This window comes from Pan troglodytes, chromosome 5 (assembly GCF_028858775.2).
Source record: "Pan troglodytes isolate AG18354 chromosome 5, NHGRI_mPanTro3-v2.0_pri, whole genome shotgun sequence".
NCBI classification, from domain to species: Eukaryota; Metazoa; Chordata; class Mammalia; order Primates; family Hominidae; genus Pan; species Pan troglodytes.
Window position 1 is genome coordinate 87196007 of NC_072403.2, and position 27692 is coordinate 87223698.

Below are 27692 nucleotides of genomic sequence, written 5' to 3' on the forward strand. Positions count from 1 at the left end.
AATGAATACATGAAGGAAAACTGCACATTTCTCCATACAAACCAGCTCTTCCCCAGGACACAAGGAAGGGTAGCTTTGGGAGCATGTGAAGACAGAGCTTTGGGCACAGCAGCACCTGGATGGGTTGACTTCTTCTCCTGGAGTGGACAAGAAGGGGTGGGCGGGGATATGGAAAATCATGTTCCTGGTGTCAATGACTCAAAAAAATTAACTTTAAAGGGTAGTAATGTTCCTGAATGGACAGGTGGGGGCTCAGAATAATGGTTATTTGGGAACTAGTATAGATGTAACCTCAGCTGACTCCCAAGCTGGCATGGCTTCAGCATAACACAGCATTAACAGCCTCATGTCTCCTGAACAGTGCTTTTTCAGTTCTACCATTCTCATATTCTTACATTCAAGTGTCTTGGAGGTTGTGTTCCTTTATAAGGAAAATGCTGCAACTGTAAATTGTAACTGAAATCCCTAGATCATCTCCACTGTCTGCTTTCCTGTTTTCCTCTGGTTATAGAAGGTAGAAATCTAAGAATAATGTAGCCTATCCTTTTTACAAATTTACCCATTTTCCTATTAACTTTCTATTGATTTTGCTTTCTTTGTGGCAGTTATTCTGCGTCTCACACAAAACATAACTTACATTAGGTTACTGTTAATATCATTACTAGCACCTCCTGCCACCCTTACTTTCATCCAAGCTGACAACTCACTTTGCTCAATAGTCTGAAATCTTGCTTAGTTTATTATAATAGCCTCCTCATTATCCATTTTATCTCCACTCTGGTCCATCTTATATATTACTGCCTAAATCTTCTGAATTTCTATAATCATATTTTCTCCTACCCCCAATAGTGCCCCATCAAAAAATCAAGAAATGGGCTGGGCACGGTGACTCATGCCTGTAATTTCAGCATTTTGGGAGGCCAAGGCGGGTGGATTGCTTGAGGTCAGGAGTTCGAGACCAGCCTGGCCAACATGGTGAAACCCCCCCCATCTCTACTAAAAATACAAAAATTAGTCAGGTGTGGCGGCACGTGCCTGTGTAGTCTCAGCTACTTGGGAGGCCGAGACAGAATTGCTTGAACTTGGGAGACAAAGGTTGACATGAGTCGAGATCATGCCACTGTACTCCAACCTGTACAATAGAACAAGACTCTGTCTCAAGAAAAGTAAAAATAAATAAAAAATAAAAAGAGGTTTCATCTGTAAGAAAATCTTCAGAGCATTAGCTCCTTAAATAGAAGCCACCGATTGGCAGGAAGTGAGCCCTAAAACAAACTGCCAACAATGTTACCCTTCATTTGGTAGATCCCAGGCAGTCAGAGCCCTTCCTTGAAATTTTTGAACTTGGAATCAAAAACAGCCTTTATTTTCTGTCAGGTGTGTCCCACTGAATTTCACATGTTGAATCCCTAACTCCCAATGTGACCATATTTGGAGATAGGACCTATAGGGAGGTAATAAAGGTTAAATGAAGTCATAAGCGTGGGGGCCGAATCTGATAGTATTGGTGTCCTTACAAAGACAGAAAGATACCCCACAACTTGTTCACTCTCCACACATCACAAGGAAAGGCCATGTGAGAAGGCTACCCTATCTGCAAGCCAGGAAGGGAGCCCTCATTAGGAACCAAATGAGCTGGCACCTTGATCTGGGACTCCTAAGGCTCCAGAACTGTGAGAAACTAAATTTCTATTGTTGAAGCCATCTGGTCTGTGCTATACTGTTACAGCAGCCCAAACCATCTAATATAAGTGGTGAAGCTGGGAAGCATGTCATCAGAGGATACATTTCTGCCATGCTCAAAAAGGGAATTTCAAAGGATGAACCATGACAAGAGATGGAGAGAGTCCTAAAAATACTCCTGTGCTCCAGTTGTTTATACATAGGACAAAGAGCAGAACACTATCAGAAGTATTCTTCTTTCTTTTGTACCTACTATATGTATGAATGAGATTTATAATCAGAAAGTTTTTTAAATAATAATAAACGCATGGTGTTCTTTATTAAGTGTTCTATATAACTCCACTTCTTTTTCTCAGCCTACTTTATAATCATCTAAAACAAAAAAAGAATTTCTACCAACTAAAAGGCTTGATTTGGAAACCAGTTATCAAAAATGTATGATTTAAGCTAGGCTGCTACAGCTTTGGGAAATCAACATAGGGAATCTTTCAAGACTTGAGAAATAAACTCATGTTCAAAATTACTTCTTGAGAAATGCATCTTTTTGTTTTGTTTTGTTTGCTTTTGTCGTTCAATTCTGTAAAGGGATTCTGTCTGTTTCGTCCAGACATTTTTTTTATAAATATGGACAGAGGTAAACAAAAAAGAGACTCCAGGCTCCTCATCCTTGACTGAGACTTCCTGGTCTGTTCCTTTGTTGTATGGTCCAACTAAAGTGGAAAGAAAACTTTTTTTGAGATCATTTTAATGATCATTAGCATAGAATTAAGATGGGGAAACGATCAACTGTAAAGATATGTTTTTGTGACCAAAACAGTCAAGATGGTTCACTGCATACTGATTTCCCAAAGCAGGTACTATTTTAGGAAAAAGCACTGTAGGGAGAGCATCCAAATGTTAATGGCCATAGGCTGTTCTAGTTATAACTGCATTAACTGGGGTAAAATGGCCTGGAAAGAGAAAAAACAAGGCCAAACAAGGATACCAGCTTTTAGCCACCAGACTAATGCTAGAGAATATTTTTAGCAGCTCCCCAGAGGGAAGATGATGGCCTCCTCCAAGAGGTCAATAAAGATCTGGCATAATCTCAGAACTCAAGAAACAGCCCATCTTACATTGTACTAATGCGACATTGATAATTAGAAATCAACACTCAAATCCAAATTTACATACATACATGCATATATTCTGGCACTAAGTCTGCAATATCTAATGTTATGAATTTCCCTTCCTTTAACTGACTTCATGTATGCCTTAAAATTACCATTTCTTTCTTTTTTTGAGAGACAGTCTCATTATGTTGCCCAGGCTGGATTCCAACTGCTGGGCTCAAGCCATCCTCCCTTCTCAGCTTCCAAGTAGCTGGGATTACAGGCACGTGCCACCGTGCCTGGCTTACAATTACCATTTCAGTAGGCAATTTTCTAGTTTCCAAGCAATGTAATTGTAAACATTTAATCCTTTTTTCCCTCCAGTATATTATACTGAGATAAAAATTTAGAAAATGTCTTGGGTTTTTATTGGTTTTCCTCATTAATGAGTCCTTCAAAATATCCTTGACTTGTAGAAGCTGGTTTTTTGTGTTTTTTTCAGATAGTAAATAGCAGCTGTAAAACTATAATTTCAATAGAAATAGGCAACTGGAATAGATACACAGTCAGACTCACAGGAGTCTGAAAGAAGAGCGAAATGAAAAAATTGCCAATTCTTATGATGCTAATTCATCAAACATAACCACGAATACAACAATATTCAAAAGGAATGGGGAAAGCAACCAGTAAAATTATCCTAAGTACTTTTTTCCTTTTTTCTGCATTTAGGAATAACATGGTACATAACACATAAACAAGGGGCTTCAGAATAAGACATATCTAGGTTTGAGTTCTAGTTCAAATGTAATTATTGTGTATTTGATCTCTGTATGTTCTCAGCTTCCAGTTCTTACTAATGATAGTAACAATAACTGCCTGAGATAGATTGTCTACATTAATTTATATTTGGGATTCTTGCTAAATCAATATTATAGTTATCAGATCGTGTTGCAGATTATGAAACCAGAAAACAAATCTATCTAGACCCTGTGTGTAGTGGCATAACCATTTGTTGTGCTAGTCACTGTGGAAGAGAGAACAACAGCTGCTTTCTCCTACTCCCTATACTCCACACTTGTCCTCTTTCTGCAATTCATCCCTGCAAAGCAATTTCCTTTTCCCATTCCTTGGAATGCTTTTCTTCTCACTGTTAGCTGGCTCCTTTTTTTCTGGTCTCAGTTCAAATGTAACTTTACTCAGCCCTTTTCTAGCTTCCACTGCGCTATTCCTCCTAATAGATCACCCTGTTGATCTGCAGTTCCCACTATAGGACAGTATCAGGCTTATGAATTATTTGTTGTCTATCTCCACCAACTGGAATGTAAGACCCATGAAGGGGCTTGCTCATCTATTTCACAGCTGTATTCTCTGAGCCTACAACAGTGCTTTATACAAAGTAGACTCTCATACTCAGTAAGAAATTGTGGGATGGGTGGATGAGGAAGGGTAAGGTTTAAGTGAATGATAAAGATCCTCCTCTGCTCATAATCTGAACACTTTCCATCGTTTTCATGGCTAACAGCTGCTCTTAGTCTTCATCACCTCTCATCTAGGTTGCTGCAGTAAGCATCTTAAAGGATCTGCCTGTTTCTACCACTGCCCCTCTATGGTCTATTTTATCACAACAATCAGGCTAGTCCTCTAAAACATGTAAGTCATTCTTCATTGAGAAATCCTATGACGGCTCTCCATGTCACTCAAAAGCCAAAGTCCTTAAAATAACCTACAAGGCCCTAATTGATGTGGCCCACCCCCTACTAACTTCCTCTCCGTCACCCACTGAGTGGTATCTACTCTTGCCTTTCTGTTCTTTGAACATGCCAGGCACCTTAGGACATTTGCTCTAGGCTATTTCCTTTTCCTAGAGTGCCTTTTGCCCATATACAGTTAGCCCTCCATATCTGTGGGTTCCGCATCTGTGGATTCAACCAACAGCTTGAAAACATTTAGTAAAAAACAAATGGCTGCATCTGTATTGAACACATACAGACTTTCTTATTGGTCCTTATCCCCAAAACAATACAGTATATTTACATAGCATTTATCCTGCACTAGGCATTATAACCAACCTAGAGATTATTTAAAGTATATAGGAGGATGTGCACAGGTTACATGCAAACACTACACCATTTTATATAAAAGGCTTGGGCATTCACAGATTTCCGTATCTGTGGGAGGTCCCAGAACCAATTTCTAACACAGTGGGATGACTGTTTCTGACCAGTTCACTTTCGGATGTCTCGAAATAATCTGACCTTCCTGTTGAAGCCTACCCTAACTTTAATACTGCAACCAACCAACCACACCCATGTCAGTTCTCCCCTTTGGTCTTTTTCCATAGAACTTATCTTTTAACCTACTGTGCAATTTATTTTTAAACTCTCTTTCCTACCACCCCTTTCTATAACATATGAGGGGAGGAATCTGCTTTTGTTCACCAGTGATTCCTATGTACCTAAAACCAGTTAGGACACAGTAGGCACTCAGTATCTCTTGACGAATTACCAATCTCGATATATATAGAAGGAAAGTCCTGAAGTGGTTCACAAGATGCTACTCTCCACATGGATGCACAACTGGACCCAGGAAAAGGGAGTCCCAAACTTGAAGTCTATGAAATTTCCAGCTTCATGCATAGTTCTCTCAAAGCAGGAAGGGTTCTGCAAACCCTGAAGCAAACTACCTAGAGCAGCATCGTAATTCTTTTTGATTCTTACTCTATCTATTTGGATTTTGTGTTCCCTAAATAGACCTTTTTGAAACATTCCTATTATGAGCAGCCTATTATGGCTACCATTTATTAAGCACCTAACTACTGTTTAGGTTAAACAGTTGTGGGTCCATTAGATGATAGCTGGGGAGCCCAGGAACTGTCCTGCTTTGGTTGGTTCCTGATGAGAGAAACCTACCTGAACCCACTCGGAGTGTAGAAAAAAACAAATACTGAAATATCTTACAAAGCCATTCTACTAAAGCCTAATTCTAAGCTGTGGGATATATCCAATATTTAAGCATACTCTCACATAGCTGAGAAAAAAAAAAAAAAAAGAAATATAGACCCCAGGAGCCAAAGATAATCTGCTTCCACTACCCCCGGGTTCTAGCATATTCCAAGATATACTGGAGTGGGTAGGGGGAAAAAGCAATATGCATTCAAACGGCAAGTTGAGACAGAAGTTGAGACTAATTTTGAGCTGTTAGAAGTAAAATTTCACTAAAATAATATCACAATAATGTTGCTTTCACAAGTTTAGTGGCAAAAGAATCATTTCTTTGATCCTTACCTAAGATTTACAAGGCTGACCAAAAGTTGAAATTATTGGCATAAAGTGATAAAATCAGACAAAGCATGGTAAAGACTGCTTTATTGGTGGCAGTTACTACAAGTCAATAAATATTGATCCCCAAAGAAGAGCTTGGTTATTTATCAGATTACTGGTCCATAGAGAGCTGAATGAAACTGAACCAAGTGATTGCTGGGATGACTGAAGTCACTCCTGCTTCTTGGGAAATGAAGCCACAGCCAGCTCATATATGGCATATGCTGCTCCTAAAAATAAAAAACAAAAAAGAACTTAACCAGAAATTCTAAGATCTAAGTGTATAAATTTAATATTCCAGTTCAAAAGTTGTAAGTTTGCATTAAGACTACCTTAATTGGAACACAAAAAAGTATTTTGATAGGTGCTGGAAAAATTTTAAATAAATATATGTAAAATATATTTAATCTAGTTTTAATATAGAAAGTGTGGCACAATATTCGTCAACATAAAATGCAAAAATTTTTAAAAATAAGATTAAGAACGTATACAAAGGTTATTTCCATATTAACCCAAGACTGCCTGACAAATGCTAAGGATGATTAAATGCCAAAGAAAAAAAGAGTTCAAAATATGCAAGCCTTCCCTAAAGTGAATGTAAAAAAAAAGAGTGATATAATTTTAAAGTAATCAAATGTAATATAAAAAATAGCTGATAACTGGGCCGGGCATAGTTGCTGACACCTGTAATCCCAGCACTTTGGGAGGCCGAGGTGGGCGGATCACCTGAGGTCAGGAGTTCGAGACCAGCCTCAACATGGAGAAACCCTGTCTCTACTAAAATACAAAATTAGCCAGGCGTGGTGGTGCATGCCTGTAATCCCAGCTACTTGGGAGGCTGAGGCAGAATTGCTTGAACCTGGGAGGCAGAGGTTGCGGTAAGCCGAGATCGCGCCATTGCACTCCAGCCTGGGCAACAAGAGCGAAACTCCACCTCAAAAAAAAAAAAAAAAAAAAAAAAAAAAGCTGATAACTGGAATTTCATTTTAAAAACTACTTACCAGAATGTCTAAGAAATGTCACATTGGCCAAAAGGAATTTAGGGCTTTATCTTTTTTTTTCTTTTTTTTGAGATGGAGTCTCCCTCTGTCGCCCAGGCTGGAGTGCAGTGGCACAATCTGAGCTCACTGCAACCTCCGCCTACCAGTTCAAGCAATCTTCCTGCCTCAGCTTCACGAGTAGCTGGGATTGCAAGTGTGTGCCATCACACCCGACTCATTTTTGTGTTTTTAGTACAGACAGGGTTTCACCATGTGGGCCAGGCTAGTCTTGAACTCCTGACCTCAGGTGATCTGCCAGCCTCAGCCTCCCAAAGTGCTGGGATTACAGGCATGAGCCACCATGCCCAGCCTATACCTTTTATAATAAACTGGTAAATGTGTTTCCCCAACGAGGAGATTGTGGGAACCCCAACTTAAAGCCAGTCAGTCAGAAGTTCCGAAGACCCAAACTTGCAACTGGTGGGAAGGAGGGGACAGTCTTGTGCCATCAACCTGTGGAATCTGATGCTATCTCCCAGTAGATAGTGTGGAAACTGAACTGGAGGACACCTAGCGGGTGTCCATTACTTGGTGTGCAGGGAAAAACCCCCACACATTTGGCAACAGAGATCTTCCATGTTGATTGTTGTGGTGTGAGAGTAGAGTTTCCCAAACAGGTAATTAATATGATTTCTTCATCTTTAAAATGAGGACATATTATAGACTTCATGCAAGACTCACAGAAATCCAAGTATGTGGCATTCCTATGAATATGATAGGCACAAAATAATCACTCAAATATAGCATCCCTTCTCTTTACCTTCCAGTGGAAGTATTGTTCCGTACAAATTTTGTTTTAGTCACAAATATGTCTGTACAAAGTTTAGATGTAAAGTGTGCTTTTATTTTGCATCACAGTCAAAATGTTTTAAAGCCCTTGCTATAAGAGGTGGGATATAATGGATGTTTTTGACTGAAATATAGCCTTCACTGCCATCAATGGGACTCAGAAAGCCAACTCTATCACAACATAATCATCAAATCTTATTGGTGTTATTTTTTTATTAAGACATCAAGGCCGGGCGCAGTGGCTCATGCCTGTAATCCCAACACTTTGGGAGGCTGTGGCGGGCAGATCACCTGAGGTCAGGAGTTCAAGACCAGCCTGACCAACTTGGAGAAACTCCATCTCTACTAAAACTACAAAATTAGCCAGGCATGGTGGCGCACGCCTGTAATCCCAGCTACTCGGGAGGCTGAGGCAGGAGAATCGCTTGAACCCGGGAGGCAGAGGTTGCAGTGAGCCGAGATCGTGCCATTGCAATCCAGCCTGGGCAACAGGAGCAAAACTCCATTTCAAAAAAAAAAGAAGACATCACAATGCTCTTATACAGTATGTATCAGTCACCCTCTTGAATCATTATGAGATATAGTAAGATATCAAATTCTGGAGACAAACTGCCTGCATTAAAATACTGGCATAGCAAAAGCAATAAAGTTATCAGTTATCATTACTATTACTTTTCTATAAACCTTCAAACATTCCAAAGGCCTTACCACCAACTGTAAGAATCATGGTGGCTCTATACAGGAGGGCATCAGCTACCCCACCCTTTAGATACAGTGGAATTTCATCATCCTCCTAGATTAAAAAAAAAAAAAAAAAAAGACAATAATAAATGTCTCACTCATTTCCAACTAAGTTTCAAAAGAACAGGCATATAAAATGATATAGCTCCTTAAATCCCTAGAATTAAAGTATTTTAAGTATTAAAATTTAAAAGACCTACAATTTTCTTTATTCCATCTCTACTCCTACTACTTTTAAAATAAGAATTCCTAAAAGTCAGCATTCTTCTTTCACCGTTAATTTGAGATCCATTAATGACGGTCTTTCCAAATATATAAACATTAAAGCTATAAAACATACACACTGATCTCAACAACTTTAATATAACTTAAATATAAAAGAACCAATAATTGCCACACATTAGATTTAGTCATAGGAAACTTTTTTTCCCTTAAAAAAGTGGAGAAGGGATTCTGGTTTATAACCCTAAATTGTATCCCTAGCATCTAATCCAGCATACAGTAGCTATTTAGTACATCTGTTCAATAAAGTATTGTATTTTTAGGTATATATGATACAACTATTTTTAATCACTTTAAGCTTTATTTAGGAAAAGCTAGAAACCATAATAAAACAAAAATCACTCATAATCAAACTACTTATAAAGGTAAATTGCTCTGCTCCACCAAGTCTTTCCCCAAGAGACAACCACTATTAGCACTATGGTACATGTCCTTGACTTTTTTTGTAATGTTTATATTGTCATATGATCTAATTTATACACATACTTGTTTATCCCAACTCTTACCTTTTGGTAATCTAATTATTACAAGTAACAATCTCCTATAAAATACTTCAGTACCTGGAACAGTTTTTGCTTCTCTGGAACTTTATTTTTAAAATGCCTGCGGGAAGCAGTGCTTATCGTCCTCTGCCCAATCTGACGAAGAGCCTAAAATGAAAATATTATTAAATAGACTTAGAGCCTAAAGAAACCTTCAAAACCAACTATTTTCAGTCGTTCATATTATAGAAAAGGTAAATTGAGACTTGAAGCATATCTGATTTGTCAGTAGCAAAGTCATGCAAGAGCATCCAGGTTTTTCAATTTGTCATCCATCCTCTGCTCTTCGAATTACATTCTGCAGTCTCCAAATAACATATTCAAGAAGCAATTCATATAGATTCTAACCAAAAAATAAAATCATGATCTCTACCTGAACAGAACCAGTAGCATTTTATAATCCTTGATGCAAACATATTGACATACACATATTACAAAAATAGTGCTTAACCAAAATACACCAAACCCAAATATTTTCATAATATACTGCCATATCATCAAAAACCTGCCAGGCGCGGTGACTCACACCTGTAATCCCAGCACTTTGGGAGGCCGGGGAGGGGGGCGGATCACCTGAAGTCAGGAGTTCAAGACCACTCTGACCAACATTAGAAACCCCATCTCTACTAAAAATACAAAATTAGCCAGGCGAGGTGGCACATGCCTGTAATCCCAGATACTTGGGAGGCTGAGGCAGGAGAATTGCTTGAACCTGGGAGGTGGAGGTTGCAGTGAGCTGAGATCGCGCCATTGCACTCCAGCCTGGGCAACAAGTGCGAAACTCCGTTTCAAAGAAAAAATTCTATTACTAGGCAGGCAGATCACTTGAAGTCCGGAGTTCAAGACCAGCCTGAACAACATGGAGAAACCCTGTCTCTACTAAAAATACAAAATTAACCGGGCATGGTGGTGCATGCCTGTAATCCCAGCTAATCGGGAAGCTAAGGCAGGAGAATCGCTTGAACCCGGGAGGCAGAGGTTGTGGTGAGCCAAGATCGCCCCATTGCACTACAGACTGGGCAAAAAGAGTGAAACTCCATCTCAAAAAAAAAAAAATCTGTTACTTGGCCAGGCGCGGTGGCTCACGCCTGTAATCCCAGTACTTTGGGAGGCCAAGGTGGGTGGATCACCTGAGGTAAGGAGTTCAAGACCCGGCCTAGCCAACATGGCAAAACCCCGTCTCTACTAGAAACACAAAAATTAGCTGGGCGTGGTGGTGCGCACCTGAAATTCTAGCTACTCAGGAGGCTGAGGCGGGAGAATCGCTTGAATCCAGGAGGCGGAGTTTGCAGTGAGCCGAGATTGCACCACTGCACTCCAGCCTGGGCGATAAGAATGAAACTCCACTCAAAAAATAAAAATAAAAAATAAAAAAATAAAAAAGGCCGTGCACAGTGGCTCATGCCAGTAATCCCAGCGCTTTGGGAGGCTGAGGCGGGCGGATCACTTGAGGTCAAGGGTCCGAGACCAGCCTGGCCAACATGGTGAAACCCCGTCTCTATTAATAATACAAAAATTAGTAGGGCTTGGTGGCGAGCGCCTGTAATCCCAGCTAGTTGGAAGGCTGAGGCAGCAGAATCGCTTGAACCTGGAGACGGAAATTGCAGTGAGCCGAGATCGTGCCATTGCACTCCAGCCTGGGCAACAGAGTGAGACTACGTCTCAAAAAAAAAAAAATAATAAAATAAATAAATAAATAAAAACAACAACAACAAAAAAACCCTATTACTTGACAGCAAATAGACTGGCATGATTCCTTCTCAATTAAAATGCTTCTCTCATTACATTTTTCCTAAAAAATTTTAAAGAGGGTATACATCTTTTAAAGAAGAGACATGCACTACATATCCAGTTGAATTAAATAATGAAACAAATATGCTCTCGATTTTCTAAAATTACATTGATTTTAATGAAGCAAAACTTCATTAAATAATTTAAAAAATAAAATAATCATTGTCGCATTTTTCTTTTTCAAAATTTGGGGAAATATTTCACATGCTCAAAGTCGATGGAGGGGTGAAGGACAATGCACAATCGCCTGACGGAAATAACACTGCACTTCAGCCATGACTATTCCTAAAGTTCCACCCAAAATTGAATGGCTTGGTTTTTAAACTGCCTTTTCAAGCTCGCAAAGCTCAAAACCATTGAAACTTAAAACCTTTCAGTACCAGAAGAACACCTTTCTGCTTGATGCTTCCGGGTGTCAGACACTCCCCACCTGGGCCTTGGTTTTACTCAGATCGGAGCTACTAACCTCATCAATGACCGACAGGGTTAGAGGTGGTGACTAAGAACTCAAGACGAGTCTAACCCACGAGTCTCTGGTCACTTCCCCAGCCTCTCCACTCCTTACATCTACCCAGTAACGGCCTGGGGTGAGAGGAATAGACGGAAGGGAATGTAAGGTCAGGGAAAAAGGACACGAATCAAGGTGACTTCATTAGCCGCCTTCTGCACCCCTCCCAGGTGAGGGTTTTCTGTCGTGGTGCCTCAGCCTCCTCTCCACTCCCTCGCCCCCATCATGAATGCAAGATGAGAAGCTCCTCACCAGCAGATTCCGCAGCATCTTGGCTGTTACTGACCAGCAACCGCCACAACTGAACACCACCAACGAAAATGGCCACGCCGGAACCGGAACTACCTCCGAGTCTTGCGTATGCATTCACGAACTTAAATCTTTCCGGGCCGAAGAGAGGCTTGCGCTCCTAACCATAGAGAGCAAAAGAAAAACTAGAGCGGCAGTACGGCTCTACCCGCTCTAGCCGGCTCGCCGTCTCAGTCCCGTGATCTCGTTCCTGACCTTTTCGATGTTCAGTAGGCTGGTCCCTGGAGCTAAGGCTGGGGAAAAAGCAAACGATTTATGAGACGAATGTAATAAGCTTAGATGAAGTCAATGTGAGACCAGGCTATCAAAGAAAACTAGTGTCTGTTTTGAGCGAGAAGGCGTAAAACTGGGCAACCTTGAAGCCGCTAGAAACTGAACAAAGACTGGGTTGGCCGAAATACAGCTCTGAAGCCTCATAAAATTCAAAAAAGAATTACTCCTCTTACGCGGATACAGTCAGTTTTTTCCACCGAAGGAATTGCTGCGGCACATTACTGTTCCTTGTGTTGAGAATATGCTGTAAGAGCTGTGTCGAGATACCAGTTTTTATATTCTTGTACCTTCGACTGCTGCAGAACTCCCCAAGCAAGAAGTTCTTCCACAGTGTCCCCAAATTGTGGAAGAGGCTCTCGCTCGCTTCTGAGGAAACGTTAGGGAACAAGAAATGGGATGGCGAATCTGGACTCAAAAGTCTTGCTGTCCCAGATCCAGCAGGGCACTACATTCATTACTGGAGTAGAGAAGCACAGCAATTATTTGTTGTACAGAAAGGCTGTCGGTGTCATCCATTTTGCTTAAGTAATCCCCATTACAAGTGTTTATTTCTTGTACTTACCCTCAAGTATGTACAAATGCAAATATCTACCCTGTATTACAATAATCTTTCCACTTTCTACAAACTCTTACAAATTATTTGATTGCCATTTCAAATAAGAAACCCATAGGTTCAGCAAAGGATAAAAATTAGTAATATTAAAACTATTCCTTATAATCCTTGGGGTTTTCTTCTTCACAATCTACTGTATGTCAATGGGCCCACCAAGTTACCAGTCCCAGTTAAAATTCTCTTCCTCACCAAGGTTTATAAACACCCCAATTCATGTCTTCCTTAGATTGGTACTGAAAGGACCTGGTTTTCTACACCCCTCTGGATTATGCATGTAACCAAAACTCTGGGCAAAATTACCACGTGCCAATAGCTAGGGCGTGGGGGGTTTTTAAAGTACATTGTCCATAATCTGAATTTGTTAGTTGTATGTGCTCTCTTATGTTTTCTCCACTTAGCCAACTCTAGATTGTAAATTTCCCAAGCGCAGAGATGATGTGGATTTCTTACCAATCCCCTAGCACTGCTAAAGACAGTATTAACCAATACATCAATTAATTACATTGGGTGACAGATCTAAGAAGCTTATGACTCCGTCCAAAAAGAGCCATGAGGCCAGGCGCAGTGGCTCACGCCTGTAATCCCAGTACTTTGGGGGGCCGAGGCGGGCGGATCATGAGGTCAGGAGATCCAGACCATCTTGGCTAAAGCCGTGAAACCCTGTCTCTACTAAAAATACAAAAAATAAGCCGGGCGTGGTGGCGGGCGCCTGTAGTCCCAGCTACTCAGGAGGTTGAGGCAGGAGAATGGCGTGAACCCAGAAGGTGGAGCTTGCAGTGAGCCAAGATCGCTCCACTGCACTCCAGCCTGGGCGACAGAGTGAGACTTCATATCAAAAAAAAAAAAAAAAAAGCCATGAATTCACATTAAATAGATCCTAAAGTAGACATAGATTCTTGTATGCATGTTATTCAGTACAATTTCCCCCTTTACTGGACCATTCCATCTATTAACACATTCCCAAATTAAAAACAAACGAACAAACTCCTTTGATTACCGTTACCATCCTATAGATTTCTTTATACTTGTCTCTCCTTCTCCTCCTCCTAATCTTTTTTTGATCCCATTTTGGGCAGGCTTTTACTGCTCTTGTTTAGAATCACCAATAGCTTCCAGGTTGCTAAATAAACTGTCAAACTCAATTTTCACCTTCTCCATCTATTAGCAGCATTTAACATAGTTAATCCGTCCCTCACCATATACTTTTACTTTTTAATTTGGAGGTAAACCATACATGTAAGAAAGAATATGATAGTTTGAAGCATGGTCTTAAAGTGGCTTCCATAGTACTCCTTCGGTGGTTCTCCTATTTTAGTGGCTGCTCCCTTTTACTTTCCTTTCCTGGATCCTTATCCTCTTAACCTCTAAAATTTCAGTTTCTCACCTTTTTTCTACATTCATCCATTTTGTGATTTCATCTAACATTGAACTACTACTCCCACTTCCTGTAGATTGTATGAAGAAAAAGAATTGTTTTAGGAAAGAAAAACTATTCATGTGCTGACAACTCTCACTTATCTCTCGCCTGGCCTTTCCCATTAACTTGAGACATCTCCACCTAGATGGCTAATGCGCATCTCAAACTTACAAACAAAACTGAATTCTACTTTCCACTCCTTATTCCCCAACTTTCTCCTCTGCAATTTTCCTTATTTCAAGCCTTAAACTTTGTTTTCTATCATACTCTATAAACCAATTTATTAAAAATTTCTATTGGCTGCACCTTCAAAATATAATCTGAATTGAACCACTTCTCATTATCTCCAACAGTACTACTACTATTGGCCAAGCCATCATCATCTCTTGTTCAGATTATGTCAAAAGCCTTTTTAACGGGTTTCCCTGTTTCCACTCTTCCACTATCTTCCACACAGCAATGATTCTTTTAAGAACTTAAGTTGGATCATATGACTCTGCTCTAAACTCGGTTGTGTTTACTCATGTATCCCTGGCATCTAGAATAGTAATTGGCACATAGAAAATGCTCAATATACATTGGTTAAATGAATGAACTGTATCCTGCACAAAAGAATGGACTACTGAGTATAAAAATTCAAAACATCTGTCTTAGTACTTGTGCTCCCTCCAAATGTTTTCAGTCCCAGGGTTCCTCATTCATTATCTTCTTGCTGCTTTTCTGTAAGTTGTGATTATCCTGACATACAAATGACTGAAATTTGCCTGCGTACCTAACAAACTTTATTGCATCTTCCCAGGCACACCAGAAACATTACCACATTTTAAAATTCATCCTCTGAACCAGAAGTTACTTTCAAAATAGAATGCTTTCCAAAACATCAGTTTGGGGTTCTTTTATCCTTACTCTTTTGTAATGTTAGAAAATTAGAAAATGGTTCTTTCGGAAGATACTTACTCCGGAGGGTTTTGTAACAGTATAACAAAATTGGCAGGGGGAATATGTGGGAAATATCTGGGAAACCTGAGGTAGGTCATGGTTTAAGTCTCGTCAGTAAGATGGACATCAGATGCGAAAGTACTAAGTGAAAATATCTCATAATTACTGATGCAAAGTTACCAGAGGACAGTTACCCAATCTTTTTTTCCCTTTAAAAAGCAGACAAGATAACCCTGACTTTGATCCTGCCTATAGAATCGATAAGTAACAAAAACAGAGGGAAGCCAGAATAGTTTTGTGTGATTTGGTTGTGTGTGTGTGTGTACACACATCTGTTAATCCTAGAGCCATGCTTAATCCACTTCCAATTTTATAAAAATATAGAACAGTTTCATGTGAACTTTAATGTTACAAACTACTGGTTAGGTAAAAGATAACATTTCAATATAATTCTATACTTTATCATATTCTGAGTCACTTTTGGACATCACGAAACAGTTGCTATCTTAGTTGCTGTATTAGTTTATTATTAAATACTTTAATTGCAAGCCTCAGTCTTTTCATCATTAAACTTAGTTAGACTAACTCCTAATGATCTTTTTCTCTGACTCTAAAGTCCTTATGATAAACAATTTCATAAAACATATGAATGAGGACTAATCTCTGATTTTTTTTTTTTTATCTTGCCCAAATTCATATCTAAAGGGTCTGGGGAGTCCTGCCCTACAAACCACAAATTCTCATCAGATGGGTTTTATTTAACCCTGTATATTATGACTTACTTTCCCATGTGACTCTGGCATAAGGAGGAAGAAAATCAACATGTTTTACCCCAAAACATGTCTCTCTGCCATATCTTGAAATTGCCCTACAAAGTTTCTTGTGGGAAAAATCCGCATTCTATAGAGAATCTCCTTTCCCCTTTCCAGATCCAGGAGATAATCAACTAAGAGCCAGGCACTCTTTTAAGTCTGGTAAGACACATTTTATAACCTGCTCTCTCTGCAGTCCGCTGAGAGTTTCCTCTGCACAATAAAACTTAAGTCTCCACATCCTTTATCTTAACCTAAACATTTCTTTTCTATTGATCCCAGATCTTCAGATAAACTCAATCAGTTGTCAACCAGAAAATGTTTAAATTTACCTATAGCCTGGAAGTCCCCCGCTTTGAGTTGTCCCGCCTTTCTGAACCAAACCAATGTATTTCTTAAATGTATTTGATTGATGTCTCATGCCTCCCAAAAATATATAAAACCAAGCTGTATCCCAACCACCTTGGGCACATGTTCCCAGGATCTCCTGAGGGCTGTGCCACTCATATTTGGCTCAGAATAAATCTCTTAAAATATTTTAGTTTGACTCTTTTCATCAACATGAACATGAGTCATTCCCCATTGAACAATAATTACCGGCTACCTACTATGAATGTAACACTTTGTAATACACGCAAGGGAATATTGTTTTAAAGTCTCTGACCTTCTGGAGAATATAATCTAATTAGGAATATCATACATAACAGTAAATTTGATGCAGACATAAATGACTCTCCAGATGACTGGTACAACAAAAGTTGTATGGGAAATTCAAAGAAACTAGTGGGCTAAGGTTGTAAAAAGACAGAATTTTGGGCCGGGCACGGATTATAGCCCCACCCCTGTAATCCCAGCACTTTGGGAGGCCGAGGCGGGCAGATCACGAGGTCAAGAGATCGAGACCATCCTGGCCAACATGGTGAAACCCCGTCTCTACTAAAAATACAAAAATTAGCCTGTAGTCCCAGCTACTCGGGAGGCTGAGGCAGGAGAATCGCTTGAACCTGGGAGGCGGAGGTTGCAGTGAGCCGAGATCACACCACTGCACTCTGGCCTGGTGACAGAGTGAGACTCCGTCTCAAAAAACAAAAAAATTTTGGCAAGGTCTGGTAGAATAAATGGAGCAGAAATTAAGTCATTCCAGATGTAGGACAAGAACATGATTAACAATCTGAATTTGGAATCAGGCGTTGATGTGCTGCAGAACTGCAAAAACAGAGGCCTAGATGGAGTGAAAAGAGAAAAAAAATATATTGTTGTTAAGAACTTGGAAGGCAGACAGATCCTGAATCTGCCATTTAGTGGTAGTGACATGACTGAAGGTAAGATACATAATCTATTTATACCTCAGTTTCTCTTGTCTTTAAAATGGAGATAACAGTATTCATCATGATTGGGTGGCTGTTAAAATAACTCAATAAATATTTACTATTATGGGAAGAAAGGTTGGGTAAGAAGAAAAATCTAGGCAAAAGCTATAACATTTGCAAAGGCAAAGAAGACAGGGTGGCCAAATGTCTTGGGGAATTGCAAATGGTTTGATTTGCAGAACAAATGAAGAATGAGGTAACAGTGGAAGGCTGATTTCAGTGATGAATTAAACAACTCGAAGGGCTACTTAGAGGTTCAAGTAGCAAACTGTTAAAATCGGAGCTCTATTTCAAGATCATTCTAGTAATGAAAGGCTGGATTGGGCATGAGTTATTAGGGTCAGAGAGTCTGTCAGAAAGCTCTCATAGTAATCCAAGGAGGAAGAAAAACCTAAACTAAATCATCAAGAGAGATGTAGATAAGGGGAGGGATGAGAGACCCAACTAAAAGGAAGAACATTCAAAAATCAGTGATTAGGTTGGGCAGCTGGAGAAGAGAGCTAGGGTTTCTGGCTTACCTCAAGGTGGTTGGCTATACCATTCACAGTAATGAGGAATGTAAGAAATCTCAGGTTGGTGTGAGATTTTTCCTGTTTTGACCTTATTAAACCCAGGCTTGTGTGGAATGATTGCTGCTTGGGCCTTATTAACTTAGGTTAATTCATTATTAACCTTCATTTCTCAAGAGATTAATAATGAAAAATCTAGAGCTCAAGACAGATGTCAAGGCACAAGAAAAGATAGAGAAGTCAGTCAGTGTTAAGACAACGGAATAATAAGGTACTTAAGATTGTTCAGGGAGAATGTGTAACTTAAAGGCACAGAACATAATCTCAAAGAACTCCCAACATTAAGGAATATACAAAGGAGACTAAGGAACAGATAAGGGGAAAAAAATCAGGAGTCATTCACAGAAGCCACATGCTAAAGATGGAGAGGGAAGGAAAATGCCTATCAAATGGAGCAAAAAGATCAATATAAGGGTGAGTTCACTTGATCTGACAGAAAAGAATGGGAATTGTTCATTGAATATCTATTTTTCTATGCTTTGTGCTAAATGCTTTTTAACTGTCACTTTCCTTATTGCTCAAAACAAAATCTGTCAAATGGGTATTGAAATCCCTATTTTACAGACAAGGAAAGGTAAATGGCTTAGAAGATTTAAGCAATTGCAAGGTACAGTTTGTAAGTATAGGAGCCGTATCAGCCTACTCCTGAAACCCATACTCTTTCTACTGAAACTTTCAGACACAGGTGACATTCAACAGAGTACAAACGATGTAATCTTGAGGTGAAAACCTGACCCTGACTGAAGTTGAAGATGATAAGAAAATATAAAGGACATACTGTTTCACAAAATTTGTTGTGAAAAGGAAAGACAACATAACCTGGGGTTATTTTACACCACTGATACAGCAATTTGACAAAAATTTATAAAGCTATTGTCTGCAATTCTGTGCTTGAAACAAAGTGACATAACAAACTTGAAAGGGATGTAAGGGGAGTTCAATCTTTTTCCACATTACCCTGGATAGAAAAGCTTGTGATATACAAACAGACAAGCTCCTATTAATACCACTTAAAGTACATAACAAGTTTATCTTTTAAGATTTTTAAAAAAACATTATAAAATCACCAAAAGGTGAAGGGTATATTTGCTTCAAGGTGTTTCTGATTTAAGATAGCGGATTGGCCCCACGAGCTTGTCTCTCCTCCATCCCACTACAGTAAAATGAAAGAAATTTTTAAAATATGAGAAAAATTATTGATAAGACTCATCATCTTAGATCAATCTCAGAGGCATTATGCTAAAGAAAAGAAGGCTGTTTCAAAGGTTACATATGGCATTTATTCTATTTAGAACTTTCTAGAAGATAAAACTATGGGGATAGAAAACAAATTGTGGGTTATGAGTGGGGGGAAGGGAGAATGACTACAAAGGGATAGTATAAGGAGTTATTTGGGGAGTGATGGTACTTTTCTTTATCTCTGGTGTTAAAACTCACAAAACTATGCTACCAGAAGTAAAATTTACCATATGATAATCTGAAAAACAATTTTAAAAAAGATATGAGCCCAAAATTTGAATAGAGAGGAGGCAGCAACAAATGATTTCAACAAATTTGTGGAAAACTGAAAGCAGATGGAATATGACTGAGCTGAACAGAGAAAGCTGCAATCTAGAGGGACTACAAGGCAGATACCAGTGGGAAGCATGCTGATTGATTCCACAACCCCTGAGAAGCTCAGATTTGGAGGTGAAAGTTACAGCAAAGAGTGGAGGCAGGGACAGGCCTGAAAATGACTGGTTGAAAGCATATACAACAGAATGGCCTGATCCCCAAAGTCCTCTGCCCTACCCCTTAGCCATAAAAATATGATCTCTCACTTCCATCACTGTCTCTCACAGGTAGAACACCAGAGAATTTTTACCTGGAGAAGTAAATGGGAGACAATTAAGTGGAAGAAATATGGGGAGGGACAGATACAAGGAAGTATGTGTGAAGTGGAAATCAGGAGGTGAGATGGAGGACAAGGAAGAAGCAGAGTTAAAAGCAGTAAGTAATAGAACCTCCCTAGACCCCTTGAAGCACTGCCCACAAACACAGAGCTTTCAAATAGTGTTTTGGAGTCTACTCATATATTGCCAAGACTAGCCAGAAATAACAGGAAATTCGCCTATATGAACAAGAGAAAAAACAAATTACAAATAGCAACAAATAAACTTTGGTGTTAATAGAGCAATAAAAGTAGTAATACATATATATATATATATATCCTCAGAAAAATAAGATATCTATGAACTAAGTAGGATATTTTGGAAACAAAATAAAATGAAAGAAGTTCCAGAAATTAAAATATTTTTAGAAATGTGCTACAAATTCAATACAAGGAAGATAATGTTGCAAGATCAAATTAAGTAATTTTCCTAGAAAGAACAGAGATAATAGCATCGAAACAACTGGAGAAAAAGAGAAGAAAATTAAGCACCAATCTGGGAGAAGTCCAACATCTGACTAAGATATGTTCAAATTTCTCAAAAGTAACGATGGAAGCTAGACAAGAGTGGAGCAATGCCTTTAAGACGCTGAGAGCAGCTTATTTTTAATTTAAAATTGTATGTCTAGTCAAACTATCAATGAAATGTGAGGGTGGAAAAAGGCTGTTTCAGACATTTAAGAACTCAAAACATTTAACTTTCATATACTATTTCTTAGCAAGCTATAAGTGTTTTAGGAAGTGCTCTAGTAAACAAAGTAAACTAGGAAATGGGAAGTCCAACACAGGATGACAAAGGGAGGTCATGGGATCATCACCATATAGTAGGCCAAGAGAGCAACCATACAGACTGGCACAGAAGGACAACTGCAGCAGAGACATCTCTAGTTAAAAACAGGGACATTATCTGATATTTGGGTACAAAAACCTTTCAAACTAGTGATGGGAACATGACAGACCTGACAGAGAAATTGGAAAATTTTTAAGGTAAATTTGTAGAAAGTTATGTAAATGTTTTAAATGAGGCAATTATTAATTCCAGGAAAAATAAAATTATGCAAAAGAAAATCATATTACATTTGCCCTAGGGTATAAAATATTTATACAGTCATACTTAAATAACAGCTAATGCATTTACTAAATATTATAACTACATAATAGAAGGCAAAGTATGTGTGTTAGAGAGCTAAATCATGTAACATCATGTAACATCATGTAACAATAATGTCTAAAATTGTTATATCAAGCAACAGAATAGCCATACTATTTAGATACACTAAGGTAAAAGAAGAAACAACTTTTGGAGTCACAGTGATTGCCTCTGGGAGGGAAGGAAAGTTCAGGCAGGGACTACTATTTTTTATCATAAAGCCTTTAGAACTTACTATTTTATTTTTTAAAACTGTGTACACGTTACTTTGATAAATTTTATAGATATATAAAAGGAAATAAGGCCACCACGGTCTGATTTGTTTTTAGACAAGATATTTATTTTGAAGTTCCAAATGACATTAGCAGAATTGTGATTTTTATGCTTACTGAATGGTGCATGGGATAAAAAGGGGTTCTAAAACACTGTACTAGATCATCCAAACCCTACAATAGACACTTATGCATCAAAATTCTTGTAAAAGGACCACTTCCCTACTCCCTCCACCCTCCCCTCAAAATACCCATGTTCGCAAAGAACAAAACTTTACAGCTTAACCAACAAAAAACGTGACATACAATAATTCTAAGGCAATGGTTCTATGAAGACAGGAGAGGTAGCAGGCTGAACCACATTCACTGACCCTATCTCTCAGCTGCTCCTCCTCACTAGTCAGGTTTTTCCTGTGTACCCCACTTCATTATTTTCATCATGCTTACCTCTCTGTTTACTGGACATTCCCCTTGATCTAATACCAAACTTAGCCAGTCTAACTGTAACTCAGATGATAATCTGACCACTTCCTGGTAAGAACAAATGGTTAATGTTGTCACAGTGATTAATAAATACAAATACGAATTAATTTAACAATGAATTACATTTTATCCCATCCAGGCATGAAGAAGTTAAAACCTGGACTCACTGACCCTGTGTTAAAATTTAGTGCTAAATGTAAGCAACAACACTGGAGCATTGTTATTTTATCAAGACACCTAAACATAGCAAAATTAATTTTGTTCATTTTTATTAACATAGGACATACTAACCGAATATTATCATTTAATAAAATCAACGTTACAAAGAAACTCACTAGCCAATAAACAAATGATATTCACTTGACTCTTCTCTTGGTTGAATGATTTTCTATTAATTAGTAGTACACAGCTATTTTTATCAATTTATGCTTAAACTGCCTTATGATTTCAATGAAATTTCTTAGCTTTTACTTGTTGAATAATTTTTTCAATTGGGAATCTTTTCATAATTCAAAATAGTTCCTGAAAATTAATGCATCCTTCAATGTCTTCTACTTAAGCTGGGTGCATTTAAAATGCAAGACAATTCTTTGAAAGGAGACTATGACATTTGAGCATAAAGCCTATAAGAAAAAGAAATGTCTTCCCTCCCCCCATGCTTCACAGAGACCATATGAATGTTCCATACTCTTCATATTTAGCAACAGGAGTTCCTTAGAGATCAAACAGCAGAAAACAGGAGGAACTTAGGCCATCAATGGACTTGTAAAACAGATAAAACTCCAAATGTATTTTAAGATTCCATCTTCTCCACAGATAAGAAAGTGCTGAAAGGGCTCTTCAACTTTTCTTTAGCGACATCCTCTGTGCCCCAATTAGAAAAAGAGTTGCAGGATGGTAGTCCTCCTTAAACAGCACAGACTCAATCTGGAAAGAGTGGCAGAAACCCCTCTCCCCCAACAATGTATCCCAGAAAATAAACTGCCAAGTGCAAGAGGGACAATCTTCAGAATAAATAACATTCTGAAGGACTGACAAAACAGACTATTTTTAGACAAAGAACACACCAAATACTCCGAAATTTCAGGATAACCATACATCAAGTACTTCGTGCAAGTAATATTTTTACCAGTTAAAAGTCATTATGAAACACACATTCTTTTAACTGAATTTCATATGTTATATAAAACTTGAAAAGTGTGGCACATTTCTACTATTAACCATTACATTGTTTTTTGTTTTTTTAAAAAAGTATATATTAATAGAAAGTATACATTACCCAGACCTTTTGATTTAAAATATAACTGAAGGAAAATATAAACTCTGAGTAAACAGGCATTCTTCTACACAAACATGAGTTATTTCAGTAAAAACAACAACAACAACAAAAAAGCAATTTCAATGTAATTAAGCCACCTCTGATTAATACATATTTTCATGCATGTGGAAAAATTATTTTTAACTAGAACTTTAAGAATAAGTTCCATAGCAAACAAGTTACAGCATTTATTCAATAAGGAATATTAAAATAATTCATTAGTAAAAAATAAAATAACTTCAACCATATACATATTATAATTTATCATGTACATACTCCAAAATCCCCATAATTTAATTAGGAAATTTATAGAACATCTTTTTAAAGTATGTCTTAGGAAAACCAACCAAAACAATTGGTGCCTTAACTAAAGAGAATGTGCATACACATTGCTATTTGACCTATATGCAAAAGTGGAATGAAATACATAGGAAATTAAGGTTACTGCTTTCAAAAATTTCTGGAATATTAGTACTTAAAACACTTACCTGCAAAATAAAAACAGCCTGAGTATTTCCAAAGCTGAAGTAATTTTCTGAATGTTAAATATCACAAGAATGAAAACAGTCTCCATTAAGCATTTACATGTGGTTTACAGTTGAGGCAGAAGATGAAGGTCTGCCAAGCAGTTTTCCCGTATCACCTGAATTCTTTCTTCCCTTATAAAGTATAAGCTTCAAGGGAAATGATTACATATAAAAACATTCCAAGTGAGTTGGGGTTCCTGACTGCAACATTCAACCAAACGGAAAGAGGAATTTTTAAATTCTCCTAAGCAGGACCTACCCAACCACTGCAGACATGAGCATTAATTCTTATGCCAGACAAGGTAAGCGTGTCCTTTGAAATCAAAGCTAAGCTTGACAAATAACTGTACTGGATAAACTGGATACATGAACCACCTCAACAAAGATGGTACTTTAAGCATTTATACACATGAAAATGATGAAGTGTATTATTTAGATATGGTCTTTCTTCATCTTTCTCTGAATCCTGAAAGGTTAGCAAGTCATTATACTCATACATCTTGTAATCCCTTTCTCCACAAAATACATACACATATACAGCATCATATGTCAATATAATATCATCAACACAGCATAAAGATTTAAGCAGTAGACACAAGTCACATGAAAGAGGCTCTATGCATCATGTGGCCTGTCCGAATAAAAAGCAAACATTAGAATGCCATTTCAGCAGTTACAGTGTTGATATGATCAATATAGCTAATTTTTTTATACCCGTCATATATTTTTAGAAGTCATCCGTAGGGAAGAAGCAAACAACAAAGACTGCTTTTTTTTAGAAAAGTTATGTGCCAACTTCAAAATGACATACTAACCAGACATCAGCATTCGAAAGCTAGGTTGAATAGGACTGGCCTTGATGCACATGCAGATGATTTGCTTTCATAATATAAAATTAAATGGTAATGTCAGCTGTATTACTACTGTTTCTATATTTATGATTAATTACTAGCAGTACAACTCCCAGAAGGAAGGAGATGGATCCAACAGCGATGTAAGCAATCCCCAAAAATGGATTTTTTCCTCCCATCCATGAAATAGTGCTCAAGATCATCCGTTTTCGTCCATCAAAATAATGTACAGGGTAATCTGAAGAGGGTATAGGAAGATTTTTCCATCTCTGGTTACTTGATGTTTAAAATACAATTTTAAAAGTTGCCATTTAATTGTTGGTAATTCATTTGTGTAATTCTAGGATATACAGGTACCTTACTCCTACGTTCTAAATCACACACACACACACAAAGTATTATCTTGAAAGACTGATTTAGCAAATTAAATGTTAGTAGTAAAAGCCAAAATATTTTGCCAAAACAAATAAATGTAAAGGTTATGTAGTTTCTCGGGTGCTTTTGCTTTCATTACGTGGAAGGGGCAAAAGGCCTCAAAGGAATGCAATGTGAAAAAAATACTTCAAGTGAACAATGAAGCCCACACAAGGAGACTGACAGACCAGGAGAAAATGGAAAAATCAGCAACTAGAAGTCTCCATGAGCTCAAAGAACACATGTATCAAGAGTGTAGTTATGAGACTATGAAAAGGCTCTGAGCAAAAGATCAAAAAGCATGGTAATAAAAAAGTTTTAACTTGCTGATTTGGAGCAATGGCAAAACTCACTCTGTGACACAGCTGATAGCTAACAGTGGAAGTGAAGGGTGGGCTGTTAAGATTTAGGAAATAGGGCACCAGTGTACTAGATGAATTATCTACATGGACCAGTTGTAGAATTTTGCAAGAGGTAAGGCAGCAAAGAAGACAGAACCAAGTCTCCATGCAAAAAGTTTACAACTTTTTCAAAAGCATCTTTTGAATCTAGGGTTAGGCCCCATCTGTTTCTCTAGTTTCTTCAACTCTCCATCCCCACAGATGGGTCCCTATGGGTCCCTAACTCCCAATGGCAGGTTCAGTTCTGCTAACTTCTTAAATCAACCCTAAACTAAGGCAGGAATGATTTTAAGACCTCTAGCTAACCCAACATTCTGTGGGATACAGTATCAAATTACCCATGCTAGTCTCTCTCTAGTCTCCCAAACCTAAAGAAACAGGCTTCTGCCATCATTCTAGTCTTTAGTTCCCACCTTATGCCCAATTTTGATAATTAACCCTTGATGTTTTGCAGGTCCAAATTCCTGTCTTATCAAGTCTTCTCAATCTGCCATATATCATGCATTCCTTTAGATAGTTCTTTCAAACCTGGGACCCTGCTGCAGAATTCCTGTATGGAAATCATCTATCAACTAAAAATTCCTCAGTGCTTCACAGACTTCCCTTCATTGTGCCTTAGGCTACAGGTTGCTAAATTTGCCCTTACTCTCTAGAGATTTTCTGGATGCTAATTTTAACAGAGCTACTCTCTAGTTTGACTATCTACTCAGGATAATGTTCTTTCTACCAGCACTTGAACTGGGTCTGTCTATCCAAAACTGCTCCAATGTGGATTTAGTTTCAAAAACTTGGTCACTTTTAGCCTGCCATAGCAGGCCATATTTACTTGTGTATTCAGGTGCAACATCAAGAGACTAGAATTCAAAAAAAAACCTTATTTTGAAATTGGGTCTATTAATTTAACCATTTACTAATCCATTTTAAAACCAAAACCCATATGGATTATGACTCATTTGGATTATGGAAATAAAAATGCAAAGATCAGCAAACATTTACGATTCTAATATTGAGAGATCTCTTCACTCACAGTGTATGTAAAATATAGACTCCAGATTAAAAGATGCAAAGACTTTGGTTAGAATAAAAGAAATTACTGAGTATTTCCCTCCTAAAAAAGACTGCATCTATGCAGATATGGGTTGGTGTAACTGAGGGAACTAGCTGAGACACAGGCTATGTTGGTAGCTGAGAGTAAAATTATGGCCTTTGGAGTCAACAGCCTGGTTATGAACCTCAACTCTTTATTATTACCTGTGTAAAGTCAGCTAAGTTACTTAAGTGCTCGATATTCCTGTATTCTGGTCTATAATAGGGAGATATGCTGCTGCCTGAATTAAGTAATGAGCGGAAAATACTCAGCACAGTGTTAACACATAGTTAGAGTGAAATAAATGTATTTATCAGCACTGAATATGAACTTATTAATGTGGAACAATATAGCTAATAATAAAATGTTTTGATACTACCAATAGATCAAAATTATGAACAATTACATTGATACAAATTAACACATCCATTGATTTTTAATATCTAAAATATATATATTAAAACAGCCCAGTACCACTCAACACCCAATTTTAGGTACTCTCATTGGCCTTTACATTAAGCCCAATTACAATCTCCCTTGTAAAAATACCTAGCTTGTTAATAAAACAAGCACCTACTACATTTTAAGTAATTTTACCAAACAATATGCTTCAAACCCCAGTACCAAGTATACGCGAATTCAAAACATTTCTAGAAGACGTAAATTTAAAAATACATTCTCACATATACCACACATACTTTTGTAAAAATGCAGAGACCAAAACTAAAGCACAAGGTAACATGCCACATAACAGATATAAGGTTGGACTCGACTCCTTTCAAGCTCTATGAATCTGTATACCCAGCCAAAAAAGGATACTGTATGTGACATTCAAAGAGTATCGGCCAGCTGGTAATGTTGGATGTAAATCACTTTTCCTTTCTATAAGACGATACAACTTGCGAAAAGTAGGTAATGCTGCAGTACGCATCCAAACAATAAAATCCTCATTTATGAATCCATTATTATCTGGGTCAGAATCCAGCATGTAAACTGGTTTAAGCCAGTTCACAGGCTTTGTTGTACCTTAAAAGGAGTGGGGAAGGGATAAGGAGACAAAATATTACATTGTGAAATTAAAGTGGCGGAGAAACAAATAAATTTGGATAATAAATAGGAGTTTATTCAAAAGAAGCTTTGCTGCAATTTTAAAATATTATAGCTGAAATG

The 27692-nt window shown here is 38.0% G+C and overlaps 2 protein-coding genes and 1 long non-coding RNA gene across 7 annotated transcripts in view; 1 reads left to right on the forward strand and 2 right to left on the reverse strand.

The window, feature by feature from the left end:
• Nucleotides 1–6122: 6122 nt before the first annotated feature.
• Nucleotides 6123–18281, reverse strand: COX7A2 (cytochrome c oxidase subunit 7A2). Of its 4 annotated transcripts, none has more exons than XM_016954744.3 (5): nucleotides 18039–18281; nucleotides 12040–12196; nucleotides 9507–9596; nucleotides 8632–8716; nucleotides 6123–6324 (listed from the first exon to the last, which is right to left on the reverse strand). In XM_016954744.3, the coding sequence occupies exons 2-5, from the start codon at nucleotides 12151–12153 to the stop codon at nucleotides 6266–6268; spliced, it is 348 nt and encodes a 115-aa protein (XP_016810233.1). In that variant the 5' UTR covers nucleotides 12154–12196; nucleotides 18039–18281; the 3' UTR covers nucleotides 6123–6265. The 4 variants fall into 4 exon arrangements, with proteins under 4 accessions (XP_016810233.1, XP_054541510.1, XP_054541511.1 ...); XM_054685535.2 differs by having other exon boundaries at nucleotides 12040–12329; XM_054685536.2 differs by lacking the exon at nucleotides 18039–18281 and adding an exon at nucleotides 12292–12324.
• A 63-nt stretch (nucleotides 18282–18344) lies between these two features.
• LOC129144292 (uncharacterized) lies at nucleotides 18345–22288 on the forward strand. Its single transcript, XR_008548575.2, has 2 exons — nucleotides 18345–18503; nucleotides 19931–22288. It is a non-coding gene; the product is annotated as an uncharacterized LOC129144292 (long non-coding RNA).
• TMEM30A (transmembrane protein 30A) overlaps nucleotides 21488–27692 on the reverse strand; it is a 32365-nt gene continuing 26160 nt past the window's right edge. For both annotated transcript variants that reach the window (XM_001143816.8, XM_054686057.1), the window contains 2 exons: nucleotides 27342–27548; nucleotides 21488–24858 (listed from right to left, as the gene is read on the reverse strand). In XM_001143816.8, the coding sequence (XP_001143816.1) occupies nucleotides 24665–24858; nucleotides 27342–27548 (401 nt within the window). In that variant the 3' untranslated portion in view covers nucleotides 21488–24664. The remainder of the gene's footprint in view (nucleotides 24859–27341; nucleotides 27549–27692) is intronic.